This window comes from Zalophus californianus, chromosome 10 (assembly GCF_009762305.2).
Source record: "Zalophus californianus isolate mZalCal1 chromosome 10, mZalCal1.pri.v2, whole genome shotgun sequence".
NCBI lineage: Eukaryota > Metazoa > Chordata > Mammalia > Carnivora > Otariidae > Zalophus > Zalophus californianus.
Genome location: NC_045604.1, coordinates 84,056,385 through 84,080,523, shown reverse-complemented (window position 1 = coordinate 84,080,523; position 24,139 = coordinate 84,056,385). Strand labels below are relative to the sequence as shown.

The 24,139-nt window shown below is 45.2% G+C and overlaps 1 protein-coding gene, 1 long non-coding RNA gene and 1 other non-coding gene across 3 annotated transcripts; all 3 read left to right on the top strand.

The window, feature by feature from the left end:
* Positions 1 to 340: 340 nt before the first annotated feature.
* On the top strand, positions 341 to 8,536 carry COQ7 (coenzyme Q7, hydroxylase). Its single transcript, XM_027612252.2, has 6 exons — positions 341 to 500; positions 4,352 to 4,530; positions 5,724 to 5,838; positions 7,021 to 7,160; positions 7,843 to 7,911; positions 8,323 to 8,536. Exons 1-6 carry the CDS (start codon positions 428 to 430, stop codon positions 8,398 to 8,400), a joined length of 654 nt encoding a protein of 217 aa, XP_027468053.2. The 5' UTR covers positions 341 to 427; the 3' UTR covers positions 8,401 to 8,536.
* On the top strand, positions 4,097 to 4,169 carry TRNAK-CUU. Its single transcript has one exon. It is a non-coding gene; the product is annotated as a tRNA-Lys (tRNA).
* A 3,576-nt stretch (positions 8,537 to 12,112) lies between the features above and the next one.
* Positions 12,113 to 18,917, top strand: LOC113933712. Its single transcript, XR_003523427.2, has 3 exons — positions 12,113 to 12,490; positions 17,599 to 17,728; positions 18,809 to 18,917. It is a non-coding gene; the product is annotated as an uncharacterized LOC113933712 (long non-coding RNA).
* The last annotated feature ends 5,222 nt before the right edge of the window (positions 18,918 to 24,139 follow it).

Here is a 24,139-nt window from a genome sequence, read left to right as displayed (position 1 = left end):
GGTGAGTTTAATTTTATCATGCAATTTCTATTTTAAAGTCGCTGTAGGATACACATAGAGAAAACTCTCCTTCCATGTTGGTAAAGCAAAAAACACAATGGCTGTGCCAATAAAGAATCCCTTCATGATCCTTTTTCCCAGGAATTTACCCTGGCAGGATCTCGAGAAGAGCAATTTAGCATCAACTCCCCAGCAGCCCAAGTTTCTTTTACAACCGTCGGTCTCCTGAGTGATTGATGGTGATCACATCCAATAGCATCTCTTCACTTGCCCTTTCCAGCCAATCGAATGGAAGCAGGGGTGTAGCGGCGTGTCCACCGATGCAAGGGCGGGCAGCGTATGTCTTACGTCTGCTGTGTGTCATCAGTCGGCGCTGAATGCACGTTTAGCCCGTCTCGCGCAGTGGAGCTGTTACCTTGTCGCAACAATGAGCTGGGCCGCGGCCGCAGCGGTTCGCTCCCTGTGGCGGCTGCGCACGGGAGCCCTGCGGCCTCTCTCAGGTAAAGGAGGAGCGCGGCCGCGTACGCGCGCTGTACTGGCCGGCCAGGGGATTTTCGCCTGTGACCTGGGCCGGAGAGGTCACGGGGGCAGACGTTCATAGACGTCATAAGGCTGCGACGGAGCGCGCCTTCGAGGCGTGAACCTTGGGGCGGTGATAGGCGGGGCGGGAACTGTAGTGTGTTGGGAGACTCCGGGGCGGGAGGGGCGTGGTGTTCCGCAGGGTGAAGCTGTCAGCTCACAGTCGACGCTCTGTGGATGACAGAACTGCACACCGTGCCGGGCCGTCACTGCAGGTGTGGTCGGCATTCCAGGCTGAGGACAGGTGGCGACCTTGAAAGTTCAGTGCCCAACGGGTGTCATCGTAACCTTCGCCCAGGGCGTTGCTATGCACTGCGATCAGCGGCCTGGGCTTGTTAGAAGTGCAGGTTCAAAGGACCCACCCCTGACTTACAGGGTCGCTTTGTCCGTATTTGAACAAGACCTTCGAATGACTTGCATGCACTATAAAGTTTGAGAAGCCACCAGGGTGGTGGAAGAAGCATAGAAATTGGATTAGGCAGATGGGTTAGGACACCCGGTCCTTCTCTGATCCTTTTTTCATCAGAGCTGCCTCAGAAAATTGTTGTGAAGTCGTTTTCTCAAAGCTAAATCATTCGTGTACCACCTAAATATTTTTGTCTTTTAGCAATACCACTTGTACTTCTGTTTACTAAATCTGCTTTTTCTACAACCGTGTTCCATTTTTAAATTAAATAATTTCACAGAAACTAAATCCTTATGGTAAAAACGGAAAACCAGTATTGCCTGCCCCTAATAGAGTAATCAAAAAGTAAATGTGCTGAAAACAGGTTACTAAGTTGTATTAGGTACTGTTGTCTACCAAGGCCTGAACCCCAAGCCATCTTTCTTTATGGTTAAAAAAAAAAAAGAAGGGATGGGATGAGAGATTAGCAAGTATTAGGAAGGCATTTGTAAACTGAAACATTCTTAATGAAATCAAAGGAATTGTGAAAGAATTTAAAAGAGGGTAACTCTTACTACATGGGTGTATTTAATGCATGTTCATAAACCACTTAAGATCTTCCCATATACCACTTAAAATCTCCTAGGTACCATCATTGTTAGGTGTTTCACACTTGGAGAAAGCACTAACATAAAATGATGCATTTGAGAGCTTCTAGCACTGGGCCTCAACTTTATTTTTACTCAATTTTAAAATGTGTGACAATGCAGACAAAACTCAGAGGGTTGTTAAACGTGACTTTTAATGTTCCTTTGTTGAGCCAATGAGCGTAACAGAATGAGAATCATTCTTTTTCATTTATAAAGTTACTTTGCTTCCTGTATCTCATTTTATCTTTATGATAACTGAGTAAGAAAGGTGTTACTATTGTATGTTTCCTTAAAAAGGAAATAATATTATTATTGCCAATTTTATATGTAAGAAATGGTGATTCTAAAAAAAAAAAATGGTGATTCTGATTTGTCCAAGGTTAGTGTTACAGACAGGAAATGCATTTTCTTTCTTTTTTTCTTTCTTTCTTTCTTTCTTTCTTTCCTTTTTCCTTTCTTTCTTTCCTTTTTTCTTTCTTTCTTTCTTTCTTTCTTTCTCTCTTTTAAAGATTTTTTTTTAAGTAATCAAGTAATCTCTGCCTCCAATGTAGGGCTCAAATCCACAACCCCAAGATCAAGAGTCACATGCTCTCCCACCTGAGCCAGCCAGGTGCCCCAACCCTCCCATACTTTTTAAAGACACCTTGCAGAGATTTTGAAAAGGTAGATGGCAAATATTTCAATACCCAGTCTTCCATACACCCCACAAAAAAATCATTTATTAGGTGCCTGAATCTAGAAAAGTGGTGCAGTGCTAGGGAACTAGTATGTTTTTAAAAGAAATACAGTCCTGCTGGTTAGAAGTCAGCCATGTATTTGAACTCATCCTGTGTACTCAGCCACTTGGCTATTTCTCCTTAAATGTTTTTTTTTTAAATGAGTACTCGGTTGTCTTTCCCATTAACATGTTTTTGGATGGGAATAACGAAAGAACAAGCCATCAAGATTATCTTGAGAAATAGGGCCAGCTCATCATTTTTAATTTCAATTCCTAGGAGTCCTCTTTCTGCAAAGAGGTCAGATTAATCGGAGCACCAGTCCTCAGACTTGGAGGCAACAACTTGGGGCAGGCTACCTTGACTTTGTCAAATGTGTCAAATTGTTCTCCATATAAAAACAAGGTCATGGGGCGCCTGGGTGGCTCAGTTGGTTAAGCAACTGCCTTCGGCTCAGGTCATGATCCTGGAGTCCCGGGATCGAGTCCCACATTGGGCTCCCTGCTCAGCAGGGAGTCTGCTTCTCCCTCTGACCCTCTTCCCTCTCGTGCTGTCTCTCATTCTCTCTCAAATAAATAAATAAAATCTTTAAAAAAAAAAACAAAAAACAAGGTCATGGACCATAGTGACCTGCTCTGTGATGGCACAGATCCGAGTGGTACATTACACCTGGCAGAACTTGGACTCCATCCAGTTGTTGGTGTCCACTTCCTAGATTCCATCCAGTTTCTTGAGTCAGGTATGCTCAGTGAGATGAAGCAGGTCACGTGGAGGAGTGGATCAAAGCTGGGTCACTATGTTTCAGAACCCCATGTCTATTCTCCTTTGTTTAGTGAGGCATTTAAAACCCTGGTCGAAAAGTTCAAATGCAGAATCACCCCAAATTTTATCCAACCTATCCCATCAACTTGTGTCCAAAGTACTCAAGCCTTTTAATGAAAACCCTACAGATGTACTCAAAGTGAAGTTTTCCTTACATTTTCAGAGTATAGAAGTTAGGCTAACTGAGAAGAAGTCTGTCTTAAAGATATGGTAGTCATGCATAAGAGCCTTGAAACACATCTCAAGATGGTACCAATACACGTCACAGTTCACATTACAAACTGACTGGCTTCCCTGGCTCTCCATTTGTCATATCTGCAAAATGAGCTGATAACCCCTTACACACCTAAACACATTGTAAAACTCTTAGGGGAAAAAACTCTGGGGATGCCTTAATGCGAGGCTCAGAGAATACAATCAAGGTATTACTACTAGGAGATTTTTTTAAAAGACAAAATTTAATCTGTCCTGAAGAATTTATATTTTGAAGAGAAGCTTTGAGTTGAATTGATAATGTGCCATAACAAGATCAAACCTAAGCTCTAAGGTTCATTCTCCAAATCACATGCCCCTGGGTGTTTTGAGAGAACTTAAATTTATGGTTCTCAACCTAGGCTGCAGAAACAATTCGTGCATAGAGCTTGTTAAAAAGATCCACCCCAAGATTGACTTGGGTGGAGCACCCATGGTTTTTGAAAGCTCCGTAGGAGGTTTTGTGCCCAGGGGTGGGAACAAAGCGGGCCCCAAAGGGAGGTCAACTGGCAAACCATGCTCATCTAGAGACCATATGCCTCACTGCCACATTAGCTGCGTGCTAAAAAGACAGGTTCAGTATTTCCAGATCTTTTTATGCTTAATGTGAAGCCAGAGATCCAGATATTTAGGTAAAATCTATGTTTTAAATGTTGGTAACTAATTCACTTTAAAAAAAAAAGGAGGGGGCTGCCTGGCTAGCTCAGTCAGTAGAGCATGTGACTCTTGATCTCAGGGTCGTGAGTTCAATCCCCACGTTGGGCATGGAGCCTACTTTTAAAAAACAAAACAAAGCACTGCAGGTTAAACAGAATACATTTATGGGCATATCCTACCTATGGGGAACTCATCTGTGACCTTTGTTCTAAGGTGCTCCTTTCTTCTGCCTGGAAAAGGAAACCTCTGTTTTACCCGAGACTAATAAAGAATAAATATTTGCATTGCAGCTTATGGAAGAAGAATCAGTGTCAGGTTTTACAGTTTAGGAATGACCTTAGACAATATCAATCGGGCAGCTGTGGATCGAATAATCCGGGTGGATCACGCAGGTGAATATGGAGCAAACCGAATCTATGCAGGACAGATGGCCGTCCTGGGCCGGACCAGTGTCGGGCCAGTCATTCAGGTGGGTACTTCATTATCCCTCTCAGCCTGGTCTTACTGAGCAGCGTGGTGATCCAAAGGCCTTAAAGTCATGCATCACATTACGTCATGCATTTGCAGGGGAGAGCAAAACTTGGTTATTAGGGTGGGGGCAGGGGAATGAAAAGTATATTATTCTTTTTATGTATAAAGCACGGACAGACATGTAGTTCATAAACAGATATGTGGTATATCTGAAGTATTAAAATTTCATCATGAGGTGGGATAAAAAAGGGTTAAGAGTCATTGCATTAGGTGAAAGCCCCAGTTGCTGAGAGGTGGTGATCCTCTCCCCAGTGGGGATATTTTATATCTTACAGTGAGAGGCAGAGGGAGGAGCCTGGACTTTGTAGTCACAAAGACCCAGGTTCACACTCCAGCTTTCTTCCACCTCCTACCTGTGTGACCTTGGGGAGGTTACATGACCTCTCTGGTCTCCATTTCCATATCTACAAAATGAGCAGATAACACCTACCTCACTGGGTTTTGGTGAGGAATAAATGAACTGGCATAGAGCAGCTGATACCATGTCTGGCTTGCAGTAGACACTCAGCACAAGTTAAATTGCCTGCTCTGAGTTCTTGGGCAAGTTACTCAACTGCTCTGTGCCTCACTTTCTCTATCTGTATAGTGGGGACAATAATAATAATAGTTTGTGCCGATTAAATGAGTTCCCTTCTTAAAGCTATTTGACAGCACCTGGCACTTAGGAAATGCCTCAGTGTTAGCTCTTTTATCATTCTCCCTTTCTCCTTTGATGTAAATGATACATTCTAGCAGTCGAGAAGGAAATGACACATTAGGTGATAGCTGCCCTCCTGCTGTTGGAGTGGGCTGAACCTCTCATTTCTCCTTAGTGTGGACCTTGTCCTTTAATAGGCTATGCAGGTCCAAGAACTTCTGCTGGAACGGTGGTTCAGGCCCGCTTATCTGGAATTGAGAGAAGAGGCTCTTTTGGTTTATTGGCACTCTCTGTGTCCACGATGCTTGTTAGTCTGATCTTTTGTTTTTTCCCTCCAGTGATTCAGGGGGATTGGGGGAAATAGCAGTTCTCATTATTCATTCCATTACCATTTTGCTTCCTTTTTCCCACATGGACGGGGCCTGTAGCTTCCTTGGTATATAGCAGGTGGCCTCTATGATGCTTGCGTGTCTTTATTGTTATGTTTCTTACAGAAAATGTGGGATCAAGAAAAGGACCACTTGAAAAAGTTCAACGAGTTGATGGTTGCATTCAGGGTGCGGCCGACGATTCTGATGCCCTTTTGGAACGTGGTGGGGTTTGCACTGGGTATGTGTCTCTCCCGAAGAGTTTACGTGAGCTTAGGGATCTGGCACGATTAAACTGTTAAAGTACCGACTCCATAATTCTTTCCATGTCCTCGTACAACCTTTTTATTTCCTTAGTATTTTTAAAAGTTAAATGGACTTGGGGTGCCTGGGTGGCTCAGTTGGTTAAACCGCTGCCTTCGGCTCGGGTCATGATCCCAGGGTCCTGGGATCGAGTCCCGCATCGGCCTCCCTGCTCATGCAGCAAGTCTGCTTCTTCCTCTGCCTGCCACTCCCCCTGCTTGTGCTCTCTCCCTCTCTCTCTCTCGCTCTCTCTCTCTGTGTGTCAAATAAATAAATAAAATCTTAATAAATAAATAAATAGACACTGGGCTTCTTTAAAAAAAGTTAAATGGACTTTTTGGGGGGGCTTGAATTTATTTAAATATTTTTAAATTTAAATCAGTACTCTTATAAATAGAAGGTACGGTAAAAACAAATACAACAGAGGAGGAAAAAACTAGAGCAATTGAGATATAGCCAGATGATGTTCCCCGACAAAGGTTCTAAACCCGAGATCAGCTCTCTTTTAGAGAGAGAAGAGTAAATGTTAGAAGAGAATCAGAGACACACTCACCCCTAATGAAGACTTTCTTCTTGACATAAGCAGAGGGTTAATGGGGCGCCTGGGTGGCTCAGTGGGTTAAGCGACTGCCTTCGGCTCAGGTCATGATCCCAGGGTCCTGAGATCAAGCCCAGCATCGGGCTCCTTGCTCCTCGGGGAGCCTGCTTCTCCCTCTCCCTCTGCCTGCCACTCCCCCTGCCTGTGCTGTCTCTCTCTCTGTCAAGTAAATAAATAAAATCTTAAAAAAAAAAAAAAAGCACAGACGGTTCAGAAGAGCCTTGAAAAGAGACTAGCGTTCTTACTCTGTGATTCAGGATTAATCATGGGACCTGGTACCACCTAAAACAGTGGTTCTCCCTGGAGGCAGGTTGCTCCTGAGGATACTTGGCAGTGTCTGGAGACATTTTTTGGTTGTCGCGACCAGGGCTGCTGCTGGCATCGAGTGGATAGAGGCCAGGGGTGCTGCTAAGTGTCCTGCGATGCCCAGGACGGCTGCCCCACGACAAGGACTTGCCCAGCCCCAGAGCCTGTAGTGCCGAGGCTGACGAACCCCGACCTGACATGATTTGACCATTCCAGGTGCAGGAACCGCCCTGCTGGGGAAGGAGGGAGCAATGGCCTGCACTGTGGCTGTGGAAGAGTCTATAGCACATCACTATAACAACCAGATCAGGACGCTGATGGAGAAGCAGCCTGAAAAACATGAGGAACTTCTTCAGGTACTTGAATATACTCTGGAAAGGGGCCAGTAAGGGAGTAAAGCGTAGGTATGCAACTCTGTAAGAAAGAAAAAAAAGAGAAAGTTGGGGAATGACAGGCCTTAGAAACCTAGGACAGTGCCTCATTGTTGAGGCAAGAAGCACTGAAAGCCCAAGCCGTGGGCCCTCATCATGGCTGTGACCCAGCTCTGTCTCAGGCAGAGCTGGGACCAGAACCCATGTCTCCTGAGCCCACGCCTGTATTCCCCACTTCTGGATCATTGACAGCTTCTGAGCGGATGTGAGCACACACCCCTCCGAACAAATACGTGAACTCATAGATACCTTCAGATAATTTTCTACAGCAGATAAGGAAACTTTAATTTTTTTTAAGTCTAAATCGGGGCTTGGTAAACCCTGGCCTGGGACAGACCACCTGTTTTTGTAAATTGTTTTGTTGGAGCACAGCCTCATGCATCCGTCTGCATGTCCATGGCCGCTGTGCCCCATGCATTGGCAGAGTTGAGTAGCTGTCACAAGGACCATACAGCCTATGGGGCTTGAAGTATTGACGCTCTGACCCTTTATAGAAAGTTTGCCTACCCCTGTCTTCGATGGTAATATGAGGCTTTAGCCTCCAGAAGAAGACAGGACTGCAGGAGAGTTGGATGCTGACTTGCTCTATTTCTTTGTGTTTAACCAGGTGATAAGGAAATTTCGGGATGAAGAGCTAGAGCACCATGACCTAGGCCTGGAACATGATGCACAACTGGTAACCTCCCTTTACTATTTGCTTGTGGTGCTTTGAGCACCTTATTTGGAAGATTTAGGGGCGGGAGGGTTTTTGTTTCTAGAGAAATAGATTTCAAAGTAACCACCAAAGAAAGCAAGCCAATATACTGCTTTGACAAAAAGGCAAGCAAATCATTGCTCCCAGCTGGGAATCTTATTTCTTGTCATTATATCCCCTAGCAGCTTCTTTCCCCTTCCCGATGAGAAACCAGGTGATTCAAATGTTCTGGCAGTCCTGCAACCATCCCACCCTTATGAATTAAAACAAATTGTTTGTTAGATCTTATGTCTTACCCAGAGAGTTCCAGTCTTGCCATACCAGGCCGTGTCTTACTGCTACAAGTGAACATAGAACATGTTTCTTTTGTTTTCTTATTGTCATTTTTAACAGGCTCCAGCATACACTGTTTTGAAGAGCCTTATCCAGGCCGGATGCAGCGTGGCAATATATTTATCAGAGAGATTTTAAAGTATGTCCACTCTTCCCTGTTTGTAAAAGATGACAGTGATTAAATAAGTAGCATTGGCAGAAAAGGAAATGTGCAATTATCATTATATGAATTTTATTAATAAATTGCAAGAGGTTTTTTTTTTGGTCAATAAAACTCTCTAGTGTTTTTTTTTTTTTTTCCTGTGCTGCCTTATGCCAGAAGGCTGATCATTCACCAGGTTCCAGTTACAACAAGCGAAGCTGGTCTTTGGTCCATAGTTAATTTCTTTGTAAAACATCAAGAATGAATCATTAAAGGGGCACCTGGGTGGCTCAGTCGTTGAGCATCTGCCTTCGGCTCAGGTCATGATCCCAGGGTCCTGGGATTGAACCCCGCATCAGGCTCCCTGCTAGGCGGGAAGCCTGATTCTCCCTCTCCCACTTCCCCTGCTTGTGTTCCCTCTCTCCCTGTGTCTCTCTCTGTCAAATAAATAAATAAAATCTTTAAAAAAAAAAAAGTGAGTCATTAAGAAAATAATGGAAATCTTTTTTTTTTTTAGATTTATTTCCTTTGGGGAGAGAGAGAGAGTGAGAATGAGCACATGTGAGTGGGGGGAGGGGCGGAAGGAGAGAGTCTCCAAGCAGACTCCGTGCTGAGCGCGGAGCCCAACTCGGGGCTCAGTCTCAGGACCCTGAGATCATGACCTGAGCCAAAACCAAGAGTCCGACGCTCATTCGACTGAGCTACCCAAGTGCCCCCAAAATAACAAATCTCTAAGAAAAAAAAATTGACTTCACTTCTAACCAAAGGTAATTTAAAACACGGGGTTGTTGAAGATCAACAAAGCCAGACTGTCAAATCCATCAATTAAGTGGAAGACTGTCTTTGTTTCCAGTGGCCTCCCTAGCCATTCTCCTCTGGATTTCTCAGTGCCAGAGGGTGCCAGGGTGTGGTTCTTGGCCCTGTCTGTCCGTCATCTTTTTCTGGGTATCCCATCCAGCCTGTGGCTCATTCCTTCGCATTCCTATTTCAGCCCAGCTTTCTCATTTTCAAATATCCAGCTGCCTACCTGGCCCCTCCACTTGGAAGTCAGAGAGAACCTCAAGTCCACCTGCCCCAGGCTGAACTCCTCCCCTCCCCTCCCTCCCCATCCTGATGCCTCAGTGGCCTGCCTTCCTTATCACACTTAATAGCAGCTCCATCCTTCTGGTCCTCAGGCCAGAATCTCTGGACTCACCTTTGACACCTACCTAAATCACACCCCCATCCAGTCAGCCGGGACATCCTACAGGTTCTACCAAAGCCTTCTCACTGCCTCAGGTGCTGCCACCCTTGTCTCACCTGGATTATTTTAGAAGCCTCCATACTATTCTTCCAGCCTTACCCTGTCCTCCCACAATTCATTCTCAACCCAGCAGCCACGGTGGTCCTTTGAACCTCAAGCCAGGCCATGTTCCTGCTCAGCTCAGAACCTCCCCAGTGGCTTTTCCCATTTCCCTCAGCATCAAAGTCAAAATCCTTAAAATGGTTTCCAAGAACCTGCATGATCTCACTCTCTGACTGCTTCCCCCTTCCTCAGTCTGCTCAAGTCACACTGGACTCCTTGCCATTTCTCAAAATACCAGGCATGCTCCTGTCTCAGGGCATTTGCCATGGCTGTTCCATCTCTGCCTGCAGTGCTCCTTCCCAGATAGCCACACGGCCAGATCCCTCACCAACTCTCAAACTTTTATTTCAATGTCACCTCCTAAAGGAGGCCCACCCTGACCACCTATTTCAGAATTGCAAACCCCACCCCATTGCATGCTTCATGCCACTTGCTCAGCTCTTCCATTTTTTTTCCCCATAACACTTAACCACCTTCTGGCATATTATATAACGTACTTGTTTTTTGTCTGTTTCTCCCTGCAAGAATGTAAGCTCTATAGGGCAGGAATCTTTGTTTTAATCACTGGCACATAGTCATCAATGGGATTGAATGAAGAAATAGCTCTCCCGTGTTCGCAGTCATTTTCATATAACTAGTAATCAAGACTACTCCATGTGCTTGTCCACACAATTCAGTAGAGATTTATTGAAAAGATGCTATCAAGTCAGGCTGTGCCCCTGGGTTCTGGGTCTGTAGAGTATGCTTTGCTATAAAACTCAAAATCCTCCAGCCAAGACAGGGGGAAAATGCTGCCAAGAAACCAAAGAAAGGACATTCTCTATGCTTCTTGCTGATTATTTAAGAAAACAAAACGACAACAACAAAAACCAGGCTGGACATCCACATGCAAAAGAATGAGTTTGGACCCTTACTTCACAGCTTTTACAAAAATTAACTCAAGTGGATTAAAAATATAAATGGTAATGCTAAAACCCTAAAACTCTTAGAAGAAGACATAAGGGTAAGTCTGGTGACCTCGGATTAGACCACAGTTTCCTAGATACGACACCAAAAATACAAGTGACAAAAAAACACAGATTGGACTTAGAATAAAAACTTTTGTGCTTTTCAAGAAGGTGAAAGACAACCCACAGAATGGGAAAGAATGTTTGCAAATCATAGATCTGATAAGGGATTTGTACTCAGAGTGTATAAAGAACTCTTACAACTCAACAATAAGACAAATAGCCCAGTTAAAAATAGGCAAAGGATTTGAATAGACATGTCTCCAAATTAGACGTATACATGGCCAATAAGCATTTGAAAAGATGCACAAAAACATTAGGGAAAACCATAATGAGATAACACTTTACCCACAGTGTGGCTATACCCAAAAAGTGGAAAATGACGTCTTGGCAAAGGTGTGGAGGAACTGGGTCCTCATACACTGCTGGTGAAAATGTAAAATGGTGCAGCCCCTTTGGAAAACAGTCTGGCCGTTCCTCAGTCAAATACAGTTACCATATGATACAGTAACTCCTCTCCTAGGTACCAACCCCATAGAAATGAAACATAAGTTCAAGCAAATACAGATACATGAAAGTTCGTAGCCACATTATTCATAATAGCCAAAAAGCAGAACCAATCCAAATGTCTATCAGGTGATTAGTAGACAAGCAAAATGTAGCATATCTGTACCATGAAATACTATTTGGTCATAAAAAGGAAGGAAGTACTAATACATGCTACAACAATGATAGACCTTAAAAACATGATGTTTGGGCACAAAGTTTCAGAACGGGAAGATGAAAATGCTGGAAATAGATGGTGGTGATCGTTGCCCAATGATGTGAATGTACTTAATACCACTGACCTCTACACATAAAAATGGTTAAATGGTAAGTGTTATGTAGAGTTTACTACAAGTAAAGAAAAAAATGCTAAGGGAAGGAAGCCAGACGCAAAGGATTCCATGTATATATGAAATGTCCAGAAGAGGCAAATCCATAGAGACAAAAAACAGACTAGTGGTTGCTAAGGCTGTAAGGAGTGAGGGCAATGGGGAGTAGCTGCTAATGGACAGTTTCTTTTTGGGGTGATGAATGGTTTAGAATTAGCTGGTGGTGATGGTTGCACAACCTTGTGAACATATTGGAAAAACCCACTGAATCGTATACTTGAAAATGGCGAATTTTAAGGCATGTGGATCATAGCAATAAAAAAATACAGGATTTATAGTTTTAAGCTGTATTTGAAAGCAAATTTCGATCCCATCTATTGAATGGGGAAATGATTTCTTTAACGTGCCACCCTTCAAGTCAGCAAAGCATGTAGAAGCCTTGATCTTCTGCGATGCTGGTGCTGTTTCTTGCCCTCCCATATCAAAGCTAATTTTTTAAGTATTATAGTCAGGAATCTTAGTCATATAAAGACATTTTGTACAATACTTATTAAAAGCCCAGATTCGTTGCTGTTTGTTTAGCACCCCCTTCAGAATTGATGGCTGATGGTTTATGCTTCTGAGAGCTTCCAGAACAAGACCAGAGAGATTTTCTGAATCCCCCTGTGGCTGTTTTTAATTCCATTACAGCTTGTCCTCGTGTATTAACAAGGTAATCTTGTCTTTCCCTTACTTTACTGCTCCGACCTTTCAGGGAAAATGTGATTTTAAAATTGGACACCATCCCAAGATGATGCCAGGAGGACAGAGGATGTTATTCTTGCAAGCAGCATAGTTCCAAAGAGGCAACCCAAGGAAGGTACAGTTCTTTGCATGTGTTTGATCCCCTTGCTACTCAAAGTGTCGTCCACAGACCAGCAGCAGTGCTATCACCTGGCAGAATGTTAGAAATGCAAAACTTGGGGCTCCTTCCCAGACCTTCTGAATCAGAATCTTCATTCTAACAAGATGTGGTGGTTTTAGACTATGTCCACAAATTCACTGATACTCTGTTCAGTGGAGCTCAATTCCCCTTGCCTTGAGTGTGGGCTGGACTTGGTGACTTGTTTCTTTCTCACCAGTCGTAGAAATGATGGAGTGTGACTGCCAAGGCTGCCGGGTCATAAAAGACATTGCAGCTTTCGCCTTTCTCCCTGGGATCACTCAGTCTAGGAAAAGCCCGCTGCCATGTGGTGAGAACACTCGAGCAGTCAATCTGTAGAGAGGGTCCCATGGCCAAGAGCTGAGATTGCCTGCCAGTAGCCATGTATGGGCGCCATCTTGGGAGTGAATCCTTCAGCCCCAGGCCTACCTTCAGATGATGTAGCCCCCGGTGACATTCTGCCTGCAACCTCATGAGAGACCCAGAGCCAGAATCACCCAGCTAAGCCACTCCTCAGGTCCTGACTCTCAGCAACTACTTTTGATAATAAACATTTACTGTTTTCAGCGGCTGAGTTTTGGGGTGATTTGCTATACAGCAATAATTAACCAATACACAACACGTCCAGGTGATTTGGAAGCACATTAGTGCAAGAAGCTGAACTAGACCATGCACTCCTGGACAGCAGAGACCGTTTTAGTCATTTCCATACCTTCGGAGCTTAGCACAAGTGCCTGACACTCAGTAAATTTTTGTTGGACCAAATACAAGGTTAAATTGCCCTGGTGTTGTTCTTTTTTTAAGAAATGAAAGCTTTTGGGCGCCTGGGTGGCTCAGTTGTTAAGCGACTGCCTTCAGCTCAGGTCATGATCCTGGAGTCCTGGGATGGAGTCCCACATCGGGCTCCCTGCTCAGCAGGGAGTCTGCTTCTCCCTCGGACCCTCCCCCCTCTCATGCTCTCTCTCTCTATCTCATTCTCTCTCTCAAATAAATAAATAAAATCTTTAAAAAAAAAGAAATGAAAGCTTTTTTGTAAAAAGTAATGCACACATTTGCATGGTGAAATATTCCAACAGTGCTAGAGGGTATGTACAGTGACAAGTAAATCTCTCTGTAGACTGCTGTTGCTTAGCAGGAAACTGTGACCACCTGCCTTAACTTTGTGATTAGCTATTAGCGATCTGTCACATAAGACAGTGCATTGTTTTCTTTTTTCCTTTTTTTTAAAGATTTTATGTATTTATTTGAGAGAGAGAGAGTGAGAAACAGCGTGAGAGGGGAGAGGGTTAGAGGGAGAGGCAGGCTCCCCACTGAGCCAGGAACACGATGGCATTGTTTTCTTTCTTCTCCGCCCCCCCCCCCCCCCCGCCACTTCCCAAAGAAATAGCCCAGATTCGTTGCTGTTTGTTTAGCAACCCCTTCAGAAACTTGAAATGAAATAATATAAACTACAATAGGTTAAAACACACACACACAAAACACTGCTTCCAAACTTATCCCTAAGAAGTAACCACTATTAATAATTCATCGTGTACCTCCCCAGACTCTAAAAAGAAATCTTTTATTCATACATGTACACCTTTGGGTTTGGATCATTCTCCACATGGAATAATACTGTGCATCTTTGATCTGCAGTTTGCATTTTTCTTTTGGTGACATCTATTGGCCATCTTTCCAACACAATGTGTATAGATCCACCACATTCCTCTGGTTGGCTGCAATACTCTTCCATTTCACAGCTGAGCCACCGCCCCCACCGACGCTGCCTTGCTCCCACCCTGCCCTGACTGCTTCACCCACCCACTTCCTGCCACGGTCCCTCGGAGCCCGTGCTCTCCTCACCCCCTTTACAGAAACAGAGTGTGCAGGCGCCGGAGAGCCTTGAACTTAACCACCAGGTCACTTGGCCTCTAATTTCCCCTCTTCCTCTATTGGTGGACATTTGGGTTATTAATAACACAAAATTTAGGGATCTCTAATGCTTCAGGGGACCACCACTGAATACAGTCTCTGTGGAATTTCAGAAGGAAAAACCTCTCGGGGTTCCTACCCCTTTTGGAGATTCACTACTCTTTTGAGAATGTGATAAAAAGTCTGGATTCTCACCCCAGGGCCTTCTTAAGGCCCTCCGTAAAACTTCTTGATCTGGTGATTTGAGGAGAAGAAAATGTGACCTTTCCCAACCGAGGGAACAAAAGAAACCTTTCCTCAAAACTGCTCTTTCCTGGCTCTGCCAGAGCACAAAGCACTTTCCTGCTGAATATGCTTTCAAAGGTTTAAAAGGCTCCTCTTGCCTTCGGGGACGTGCTTCCTCCCACTCCTGTCTCCCGAAATGGCAGCCCTGCAGGGCTGTGACAGAACACGACGGGTCCTTTGATCTGGGATCGTGTAGAAGACGGGCTCCCGGGCGCGCCAAGGGCAAAGGAAGGTCCTGGGCTTCACGGTCCCCGCCTGCGGCCACCAGAGGGCACCCTCGCCCTGAGTTCCGAGCGGCCCCGCCCCCCTCCGCCCCCCCCCAGCCGTCCCTGCTCGTCACGTCCAGAATGTCACAAGGACAACGCCTGGTGAGCAAGGCGAGGTCATTGCTACGTGTTGTGATAATCGGGCCCCAATAATCCCACCTCCTGATCTCCGCTGGTGAACGAGAATGGATTGTCACACTTGCACACTGCAAAAAAAAAAAAAAAAAAAGGTGGAGGGCTTAGCTGGCTGTTCGATCTGCGCTGGCCCACGGACTTGAGAGTATCCTTATCAGGGAGGATGCATTTTCTTTATTAGGAAAGGGAGAGAGGAAAACAGAGGGGAGGAAGATTAGTCTCTGTCCAGGGGTACCACATGGAGAAACCAAGCATCAAGCGGTATTCAGGGGGCCTCGCTGAATATTTATTCATTAGTTCAGGCTGCTCCCTGGACATACCTTGCTCACACATACCTTCTTCTGATTCACATGATTGGCTCTTTTACTGAGGAAGGCCATTTGCCCACTTATCTCGTAAGTGACGTCATCCCACACCCTCTCCCTTATCTCTCCATACTTCAGCTTTTTGCCTTGGTACCACATTCTATCATCTGCCGGTTGTTACGTGCTTTCCTACCATCTCTCCAACACAGTGTGACCCTGTTAAAGGCAGGGGCTGTTCCCACCCCTCACTGGCCCCAACCAATGTTTGATAAACTAATTTTATTTTTTTTTCAAGATTTTATTTATTTTTACGAGTGAGAGAGTGAGCAGGAGCAGGAGGGAGGGGCAGAGGGAGAAGCAGACTCCCCCTGAGCAGGGAGCCCAATGTGGGATTAGATCCAGAACCCCGGGATCATGATCTGAGCCGAAGGCAGACACCCAACCAACTGAGCCACCCAGGCACCCTTGATAAACTAATTTTAGCTAAAAAAAAAAAAAAAAAAAAAGTGCCCATGTGAACTCATAAAATGAAACAAAATGAATTGATCACAAGTAATGACAATCCTCCTGATCTCAACATGAACATAGCCAGAAACTGTACGGGGGCCTGATCCAGTGGAGGCCAGAAGGGCATGAAGGGAAAGGACTCACCCGAAGGCAGAACAAAGGAGATAGAAGTTTACTGGCTATACCGCAAGAGAGCAGGGTGCAGGCCCAAGGAGTGGCTGTCAGCAAGGAGGAGGTGAGGGGCTGTAGTTAAGGGGGGAAGTGAGGAGAGGTAAGGAATTTTCCTTTTTTGGTACCTGCCTCTGGTTGTAAGGAGCCTATTGGTCAGCTAGGGCTTATGGATATTTGGACGTGGGTCGCCTACTGAGCCTGTTTGCCTTCAGCCCAGTGGTCACTGTGGGCCCTTTGACCTTATGCGGGTTTCCATTGCTCAAGCCTGTTGCCCAAAACCAGCCTGTACAGAAACTTCTGCATGAAAGTACAAAGTTGGGAAAGGAAGGTCAACCTTGGAGTGTCCTTCAGGCCTCCTGTCCAGCTGCATCCCAGACCCGGCGTGAGCCTGGCAAACGTTTAACCCGCGACCATGTCTCAAATCTTCTTCCTCAAAATGCCTTTTATTTATTGCTGCTGTTTTGGGTTTTTTTTTTTTTTGAGAATTTCCCTTCATGATACTTTCTTTTTTAAAATCAAAATTCTATTTCTAGGGTTATATAGAATTTTCTAATTCTTATTCCTGAAATACCTAACTGGGCATGCACATCCGAATCAACTCTTGAGATTAAAAAAAAAAAAAAAAAATCTGCCGTTCCTCCTGCTCCATCCAGTCCTACTGAAACAGAAACTACGTGGCTGGCCTAAGGGATGAATATATTTTAAAAACTCACATGGGGCTCTGATGTGCCCGCCTGACTAAGAATCCGTGGTTTCATTCCCCAAGGGCTTTATTTTAAATCTGCCCCCAAAATGGATGCTTTCCCCCTGCTTTACATTTTATTTTTCTGGGCTGATTGAGGATTTCCATTCTGTTCCCCTCTCTTCTTGCACTATTTTCTGCTAAGATATGACTTCTTGTTCCTGTTTTCTCCCCCCCATTTAGGGCCATGACAGCTGGAAACGTGTTGCAGACCAAGTTGTCTTCATGGGTTGGGAACAATGCTGAAGAGCAATGCTCCCTGTTCTGCTGGGTGTCAGGGGGGTGGGGGTGGGGGTGGGGTGGGAGGGGGGAGAGCAGCCTTTGTTTCCTTTATTTTCCATGCTTAGCTTCCAACCGGCTTTATTGCAACAATAAAAACAATTGTGTGGAGATGCCACCTGTTGCACTTGCTCGCTGATGCTCTGTGCATGCATTTATGTTTAAATAAGCCACGGTCATGAAAAGAATAATTATCTCAATTTTTTGGTTTTAAGGGAGCATAGTATTCTAAGTGCTGTGGAATAGAAAAATTTTCAAACGTGAATTTCACAGTCCTTTTTATAGCATTTAGAAGAGACACAAAACATCTCACCTTTGCTATAATAGGAAGTATTAATTCTGCTAAATGAAGAACCCAGAGGTTTTCTTCAAGTATGGTTTGATCCAGGAGCTCAAACCAAATATGTGGCTTCTCTCTCTCTCTCTCCTCTATGCTTTGCACAGTGTCAACATTAGGCTCACAATGACCGCCCCCCCCCCCCGCCGACCGCAGTGGCCCTCCTTTTGTGTGGCAGCAGAATTAGAGCAGCGCTTCCATGCATCACCTCCTAACATTCCTCCACCCACAAGAAAGGTGAGGATCTCTTCCTCTAGCTTCTGCAGAAGAGAGGAAACGTTGATTTCCCAGAATCACTGTGGGCCCAGGGGATTGTGGTGCTCTCATGGGCCAACCTTAGTCACATGGTTGCTCCTGAACCCAGTAGAGTGGAGACAACTCCACCCAACTCCACCCAAGCCATCTGGGCCAAGAGTGGGGTAAGGGTGGTTCCCACAAAGGAAGCCAGAGTTCCCTCACCAGGAGGAGGGAGAACAGATGTTGGGCAGGGAAAAGGGCCTGATGTTCCATGGAGGTCATGAGGCAGACGGAACTTGAGTGGTTGTAAATGGGGCATTGGGTTTAGGATGGACTGTGGCAGGGAAGACTGACATGGGGGCGGGAATGACATTACTATAGCGCTCCCCTTGAGGGTGGTTGAGGACCTGGGTGAGGGCTCTGGTGACAGGCAGCATAGCATGATTGTCTACACCACCTGGGTGTGAATTCTCGCTCTGCCACTTACCAGGTGTTACCTAACCTCTCTGTGCCTTAACTTCCCCACTTGTAAAATGATGGCCCCTGGGTTGTCACGGAGGAACCTAAAAACAACATGCTAAATGGAAGAAGCCAATCACAAAGGACCACAGATTATTATTTCATTTACAAGAAATGTCCAAAATAGGCAAATCTTTAGAGACAGAAAGTAGATTAGTGATTGCCTAGGGTTGGGGCAAAGGGGGTGTTGGGGCGGGTGATAGCTAAGGGGTTCAGGGTTCTTTTGGGGGTAAAGAAAATGTTCTAAAACTGTGAGGATGGTTGCACAATTGTGTGAATAGACTAACAGCCATTGAGTTGTCACCTTCGATTGGTGAATTGTATGATATGTGAATTATATCTCAATAAAACTGTAGGGGTTTTTTTAGAGGTAATATGTATCAGGTGCTTTTAACAGTGCCTGGCACATCCTCTCTGCCTGCCCCATCAGGCCCAGAGGTCACAGTGGCTTCCAACTGTTGCAGACCCTGGGGGCCCTTCGCCAGCCCTCAAGTTTAAATTTCCTTCATCCTAACCTTGCTTTTATTATCCCCTTTTGAGTGTGCCTCTCTTTCCCACCAGGACACTGACTGCATCAAGACCACTTTCTTAGAAGAAGAGCAGGACCTGTGGGCTACTCAGAAAGGACTTGTCAATTTTATGTGTTCGGAGACTGGATCACAGAGTGCCCAGACATTTGGCCAAACATTATTCTGGGTGTCTCTGTGAGGCTGTTTTTGGTTGAGTTTCACATTTGAATTGGTAGACTGAGTCGAGCAGGTTGCTCTCCTAAATGTGGGTGGGCCTCGTCCAATCAGTTGAACACCTGGCTAGATCATAAAGTCTGACTTTCCTGAAAGTAGGGAAAGCAGTCCCAACTGCTGGGCTGGGACATTGGTCTTTTCCTGACTCAGGACTTGAACTGAAACATCGGCTCTTTGGTCTTTTGCAGACTGGGGCCATATCATTGCCTCTCCTGGGACTCCAGCTTGCTGACTGTAGGTCTTGGGACTTAACTCACCTCCTCACGTGAGTCTCTTTTTCTATATATGTAGATCCTCCTGGTTCTGTTTCTGCAGAGAACCCTGACTAATACAGGACCCAAAGGAAAGATGAGTCCATGGTGAGTTTCAGGCTGAATGACTAGGAAAACTACCAAATTATAGCACAGAAATAAGGAAACCAAATCAAGGGAAGTGGTTGGTTCGGGGAGAAGAAAATTTTTTTTTTTCATTCACAGACATTTAACAACTGTCCTGTACCAGAGACTACCAGCTACTGGGGATTAAAAAATCCACCCAGTTGACTATACTAGAGGCCAAATCCATCCTTGATTCTATCTTCAGCCTCACTCTCAACATTGAATTAATCTTAAGATCTATAATTTTACCTCCCTAAATTGCCTTCAAATCCATTTCGCTTTAGGTAGAGAGGGCTTCCATTGGAATCACCATCCACCACCCCCACCACCAATCCTTTTAGATCCATAACATTTTGAAATGATTTCACTCGGGATTCAGGAGGACCATGGACATATGCGAGGTCATCAAAGAGCTTTTGTACGTGGAATCGGAAAAGAGAAAGTCATTGGGATTGATCAAAGCGCGTGGACATAAAGCATATTTTGAAATTCCATATTACTTAAGGTGATAGGAAGGGTGTCGCTAACAATGTTAAGTGTTTGTTGGGGGGTGAGATAGTGTCTGAAGAAAAATTATCTGCAATGATTCTATAAAATGCCATTAGTCAAAACAGGGCCCAGAGTAGAAGAAAGATGAGTTGGGGGACAGAGGGCGTCTCCAGAGAGAGAGGAAAAAGACGTCCATCCTGGGTGACGGCTGAGCCTGAGAGTCCCGCCTCCTGAGAGTCCCTTCATACTTCATACTTTATCCCCCTCTAAGGGAAGGGAACTTTAAGAGCCACAGCAAGGAGGGACAGCTTGGACCACCCCTGCCTCTTTGGAGTTGCGCAGGGCATCCTGTTTATCCACCCATTTCCGTGGGAGCCCAGGAGAGGCGCTCAGACTGTTAAATCATCTTGGGTGAGGTGGGGTGGGGGCTTGTGCATTCTCCAGGGGGTGAATCTAACAGCAGGAAGCCTTTTCTCCCCCGTCCCCCTTTTCTTCTTTTTGTTCTAGATGAACAGAGATAAAAGAGGGGATAAATCACTTTACAAGAGACTCTGCTTTTGGTATTGATTTCTAAGCAGCCTTGAGCAAAGCCGGAGAGTATTTGAAAGTTGTATCCGGTTTTAAAAAATTCAAACCCATGCCATTTTCCCTGCATTCCCATCATCTCTTCACAAGTATTGGCCACCATGATCTCTTACCTGATGCCACAGTCTCCAAGTTGGGCTCTATGCAGCCAGCATTGTCTCCCTCCCCACTGCAATGGGATGTGCCCACGTGACTACATTTGGGCCAGTAAAATATAAGCAGAAGTTCTTAGGTGGGACTCCTAGGGAAAGCTTCTTAGGAATGAGGCAGACAGCTAAAACCGGCTTTTTTTGCCTTCCCCCAAATCTTGCTTCCACCTGGGATGTGGATACGATGGCTGGAACTCCAGCATCCATTCTGAAGACAGAGTTCCACATGGGCAAAATGACATGTGTACAGGAATATTTGCTGCAGCCTTATTCATAATAGCAAAAACTTGTAACTAATCTCAGTACCTGCTAGGAGGGGACCAGCCAAACAATTTAGGATTCAGCCACATCAGGGATTACTCTGTAGCCATTAAGAAGAATGAGGTGGCTCTATTTGTTGTAATATGGAAACATCTCCAAGACTGACTATAATGGGAGTAAACTAAGATGCAGAACAGAGTGTATAAGAATAGCTCAAATCCCAGCTAAAGCACTCCACTAGCCTGATGAGGTGGTAGGCCAGGGGTCAGGGGACTATGGCCAAGGAGCTAAATCTAGCCATTATTGTGAATCAGTTTTTATTGAAACACAGCCCTGTCCTTCATTTACATATCTGTGACTGCTTTCCCCCTACAAAGACAGACTTTAATACCTGCAACAGAATCTGAATGGCCCACCAAACTCAAATTATTTACCTACTGGCCCTTTACAGAAAGCATCTGTGACCCTTGATCCAGGCCTTGCTCTCATTATCTCTAAAAATGGGTTGACGGAAACATGCCTTAGTTCACAGGGATTTTAAGGATTATGGAACACAATGAACATAAAAAGTACTTAGCTTTTATAATAAACCCCTCCATAAACAAAGGTAATCATTATGACTTTTTCACTGATCTTATTCACTTTTCTTCCAGTAGAAACTTCCCTGTAGCTATCTAATGCATATTTTTTTTTGCAGATCCAAGTAAATTGCTTTAGAAATTAAAGAATAGTTTCCAAATCTAGTAAACGTGTGTGTGTGCATGTGTGTGTGTGCGTGTGTGTGTGTGTGTGTGTGTGTGTGTGTGTGTGTGTGTTGGGGGAGTTGGCACCTTGTTGAGGGTAGGAAACCAATATTTGTCAAGCCCCTACTATGCACCAGGTATGGGATATAGATGCTTTCCGTGTGTTACTTCACTAAAGTCTTATTACCCAGGAAAGGAAACTTGGAGCTCAGAAAGAAGGGATGCATAGTCAGTGACACCATCAGTAAGTCTGAGCTGGGACTCAAATCCATTGCTGCTCCCCCCCAGAGCACATGCTCTTTCCATGACAGCAGCACCTCACTGTTGAGCTGTGTCCACTTCAAGGCAAGGTCTTGGACCACTGCACACCTCCCCTGTGGTTTGCGCATGACAGTCCTGGTCAAGGTGTATTGTCCAACTTACTTATCCATGGCAGCCATTTTCCCTCTCAAGCATGAGTTTGGACAGTATGGTCCCCACTGTAATGTATGAGTCTTCAAATATCAGCTCAGTGAGGGTTGCGATCTTTGTTTTGTTTACTGAGTGTTCTCAGCACGTAGAACAGAATATGGCACATAGTAGGTGGTCAATAACTGTGTGTTGAATCAATGGACTGTTGAGTCAGTAACCCACACAGGTAGCTGCCAGGTGAACAAGAACCACACAGTGGAAAGAGGACTATTCTGTTAAAATAACTCTGAACATGCCTGGATACCTGGCTCTTGGTCCCTCTTTGTGGTTATAGCAAACTGTGCCTCGTTTGGGTTTGGGGGATTTTAGTGATACAAAATGAACACCCACTTCATACCAGATATGGTCCAGGTTGGGCATCCCAGATGAACGAGGTGAGTATTGTTCAAGGCTGCCTAAAGAACAGGGACCCCAGAGGGAAGGGGCCCCCTGTTCAGGGTCAGAAATTAAACACATGAAATTGAGCCCCGGGTGGCTTTGCCAAAGAAAAGGGAGGTAGATTATGTGCTCAGCACAGCCCTGACATGAAGGCAGGGCTGATAACCCAATCCCTTTTATTCACACAGTATGTCGTGGACCACTTCCAGCTGCAGAAGAAAGCCTGACCTTTGGAGAGGGCTATAAAAAGACAGCCACATTCGCTCCTTCTTTCCCCAAAAGGCACCTTTCACAAAGGAAGAGAAGTGAAGGATCTCTGTGTTCAAGTGAAAGGTACACAAAGGCAACTTGGCGTTTTGTCAAGCTGATGGCCAGAGCACAGAGTGGCAAGCAAGATGCTGCTTAGACTGGGACAGCCTGATGTGGCCAGGTGAGAGCCGGACGGCATGGCTGCCAGCAGAGAGGGGCATCCTTGCCTGCCAGCCCTCCAGCACTGTCAGGCTGGGGCGGGGGGCGGTTTAGGAAGCGGCTCGAGAGCTCCAGAGCTCCAGAGCCAGGAGTCTGAGATCATTGAGAAAGCTAACTCTCAAGGGCTTAGAAATCACATCTACATTTGCAATGGGCTCAACCCAGTAGGATGAAGGGTGTCCTACCCTCCAGTAAGAGGATCCCATGCTTGATTGACTATAGCATCCTGGAGGATGACGTTGCCGAAGGTTTCAGAGACAGTGAGTGGCCTGTTCGTTCTCCCCATCCCTTGCAGCCTAGGGATGGGATGGGGAGGTTCCAGAGTCAGCAGGGATGGTGAAAAGGCACATAGTGTCAAAGATACCCTTGAAATAATTTCTTAAATTCCTAGAATATACAACATTGTACCATCCCTATACATCTAGTTTATTTTTTTCCAGGGCTGGAACGGATCACTGCATTTCTCTGGTTGAGCTCAGTAAGTTGTTTCTTTGGGACCATATTGAAGGGAAATAGCAATCTCTGTATATTAGACGCACCCAGCAGGTGGGAACTGGATAGAGTGAGGTGGGGAGCAGATTGTCAGCTTCCATCTTGCACTTAACCATGAGCCATGTGCTCGATCGAGTCAGCAGTAGATGGGTGGTTTTCCTGCAATGCATGTTTATACTGTGACTCTAATACCCCCCAACTCTCTCTCTCTTCCCATTCCCTGCTCCCCCATCTTTCTGCCACAGCACAGGCACATCTGTCTAGCATTCGTGGGGTCAGAAAAGTTCTCCCATCTTGGTGCAGGCTTCTCTTCTCCCCGACTTTCATGGGCTGGTAAAATATAGTCCCCAAATATTTATTTATTGAGTGATTCTTGTGCCAGGAACTGAGGAGATAATGGGGGCACAAAGCAGATAAAAACCCTGCCCACATTCCAGTGGCAGAGGTGAGTGAGTTGGGACTCTGACCTAGGATCGTGCACTTGTCATTTTGCTAAGTTAGGACTTAAGGAGAAAAACAAGCCTCCCATGATCATCGTTGATATCAGTTTCTCCATAGAAGAGAATGGTTATTTTAACATTCAACAGAGAGAAAGAGAAAATTAGTATTTTTTAAAGAATTTATTTATTTGTGCGAGAGAGAGAGAGAGCATGTGCAAGTGGGGGGAGTAGCAGAGCAGGAGGGAGAGAGACAAGCCCACTCCACCCTGAACCCAATACGAGGCTTGATCTCTCCA

Excerpts from the sequence above, each read along its gene's own strand:
- COQ7 (XM_027612252.2), top strand. The coding sequence starts at position 428 with ATGAGCTGGGCCGCGGCCGCAGCGGTTCGCTCCCTGTGGCGGCTGCGC. Across the intron at positions 7,161-7,842 it reads AACATGAGGAACTTCTTCAG|GTGATAAGGAAATTTCGGGA; the intron begins GTACTTGAATAT and ends GTGTTTAACCAG. Across the intron at positions 7,912-8,322 it reads TGGAACATGATGCACAACTG|GCTCCAGCATACACTGTTTT; the intron begins GTAACCTCCCTT and ends CATTTTTAACAG.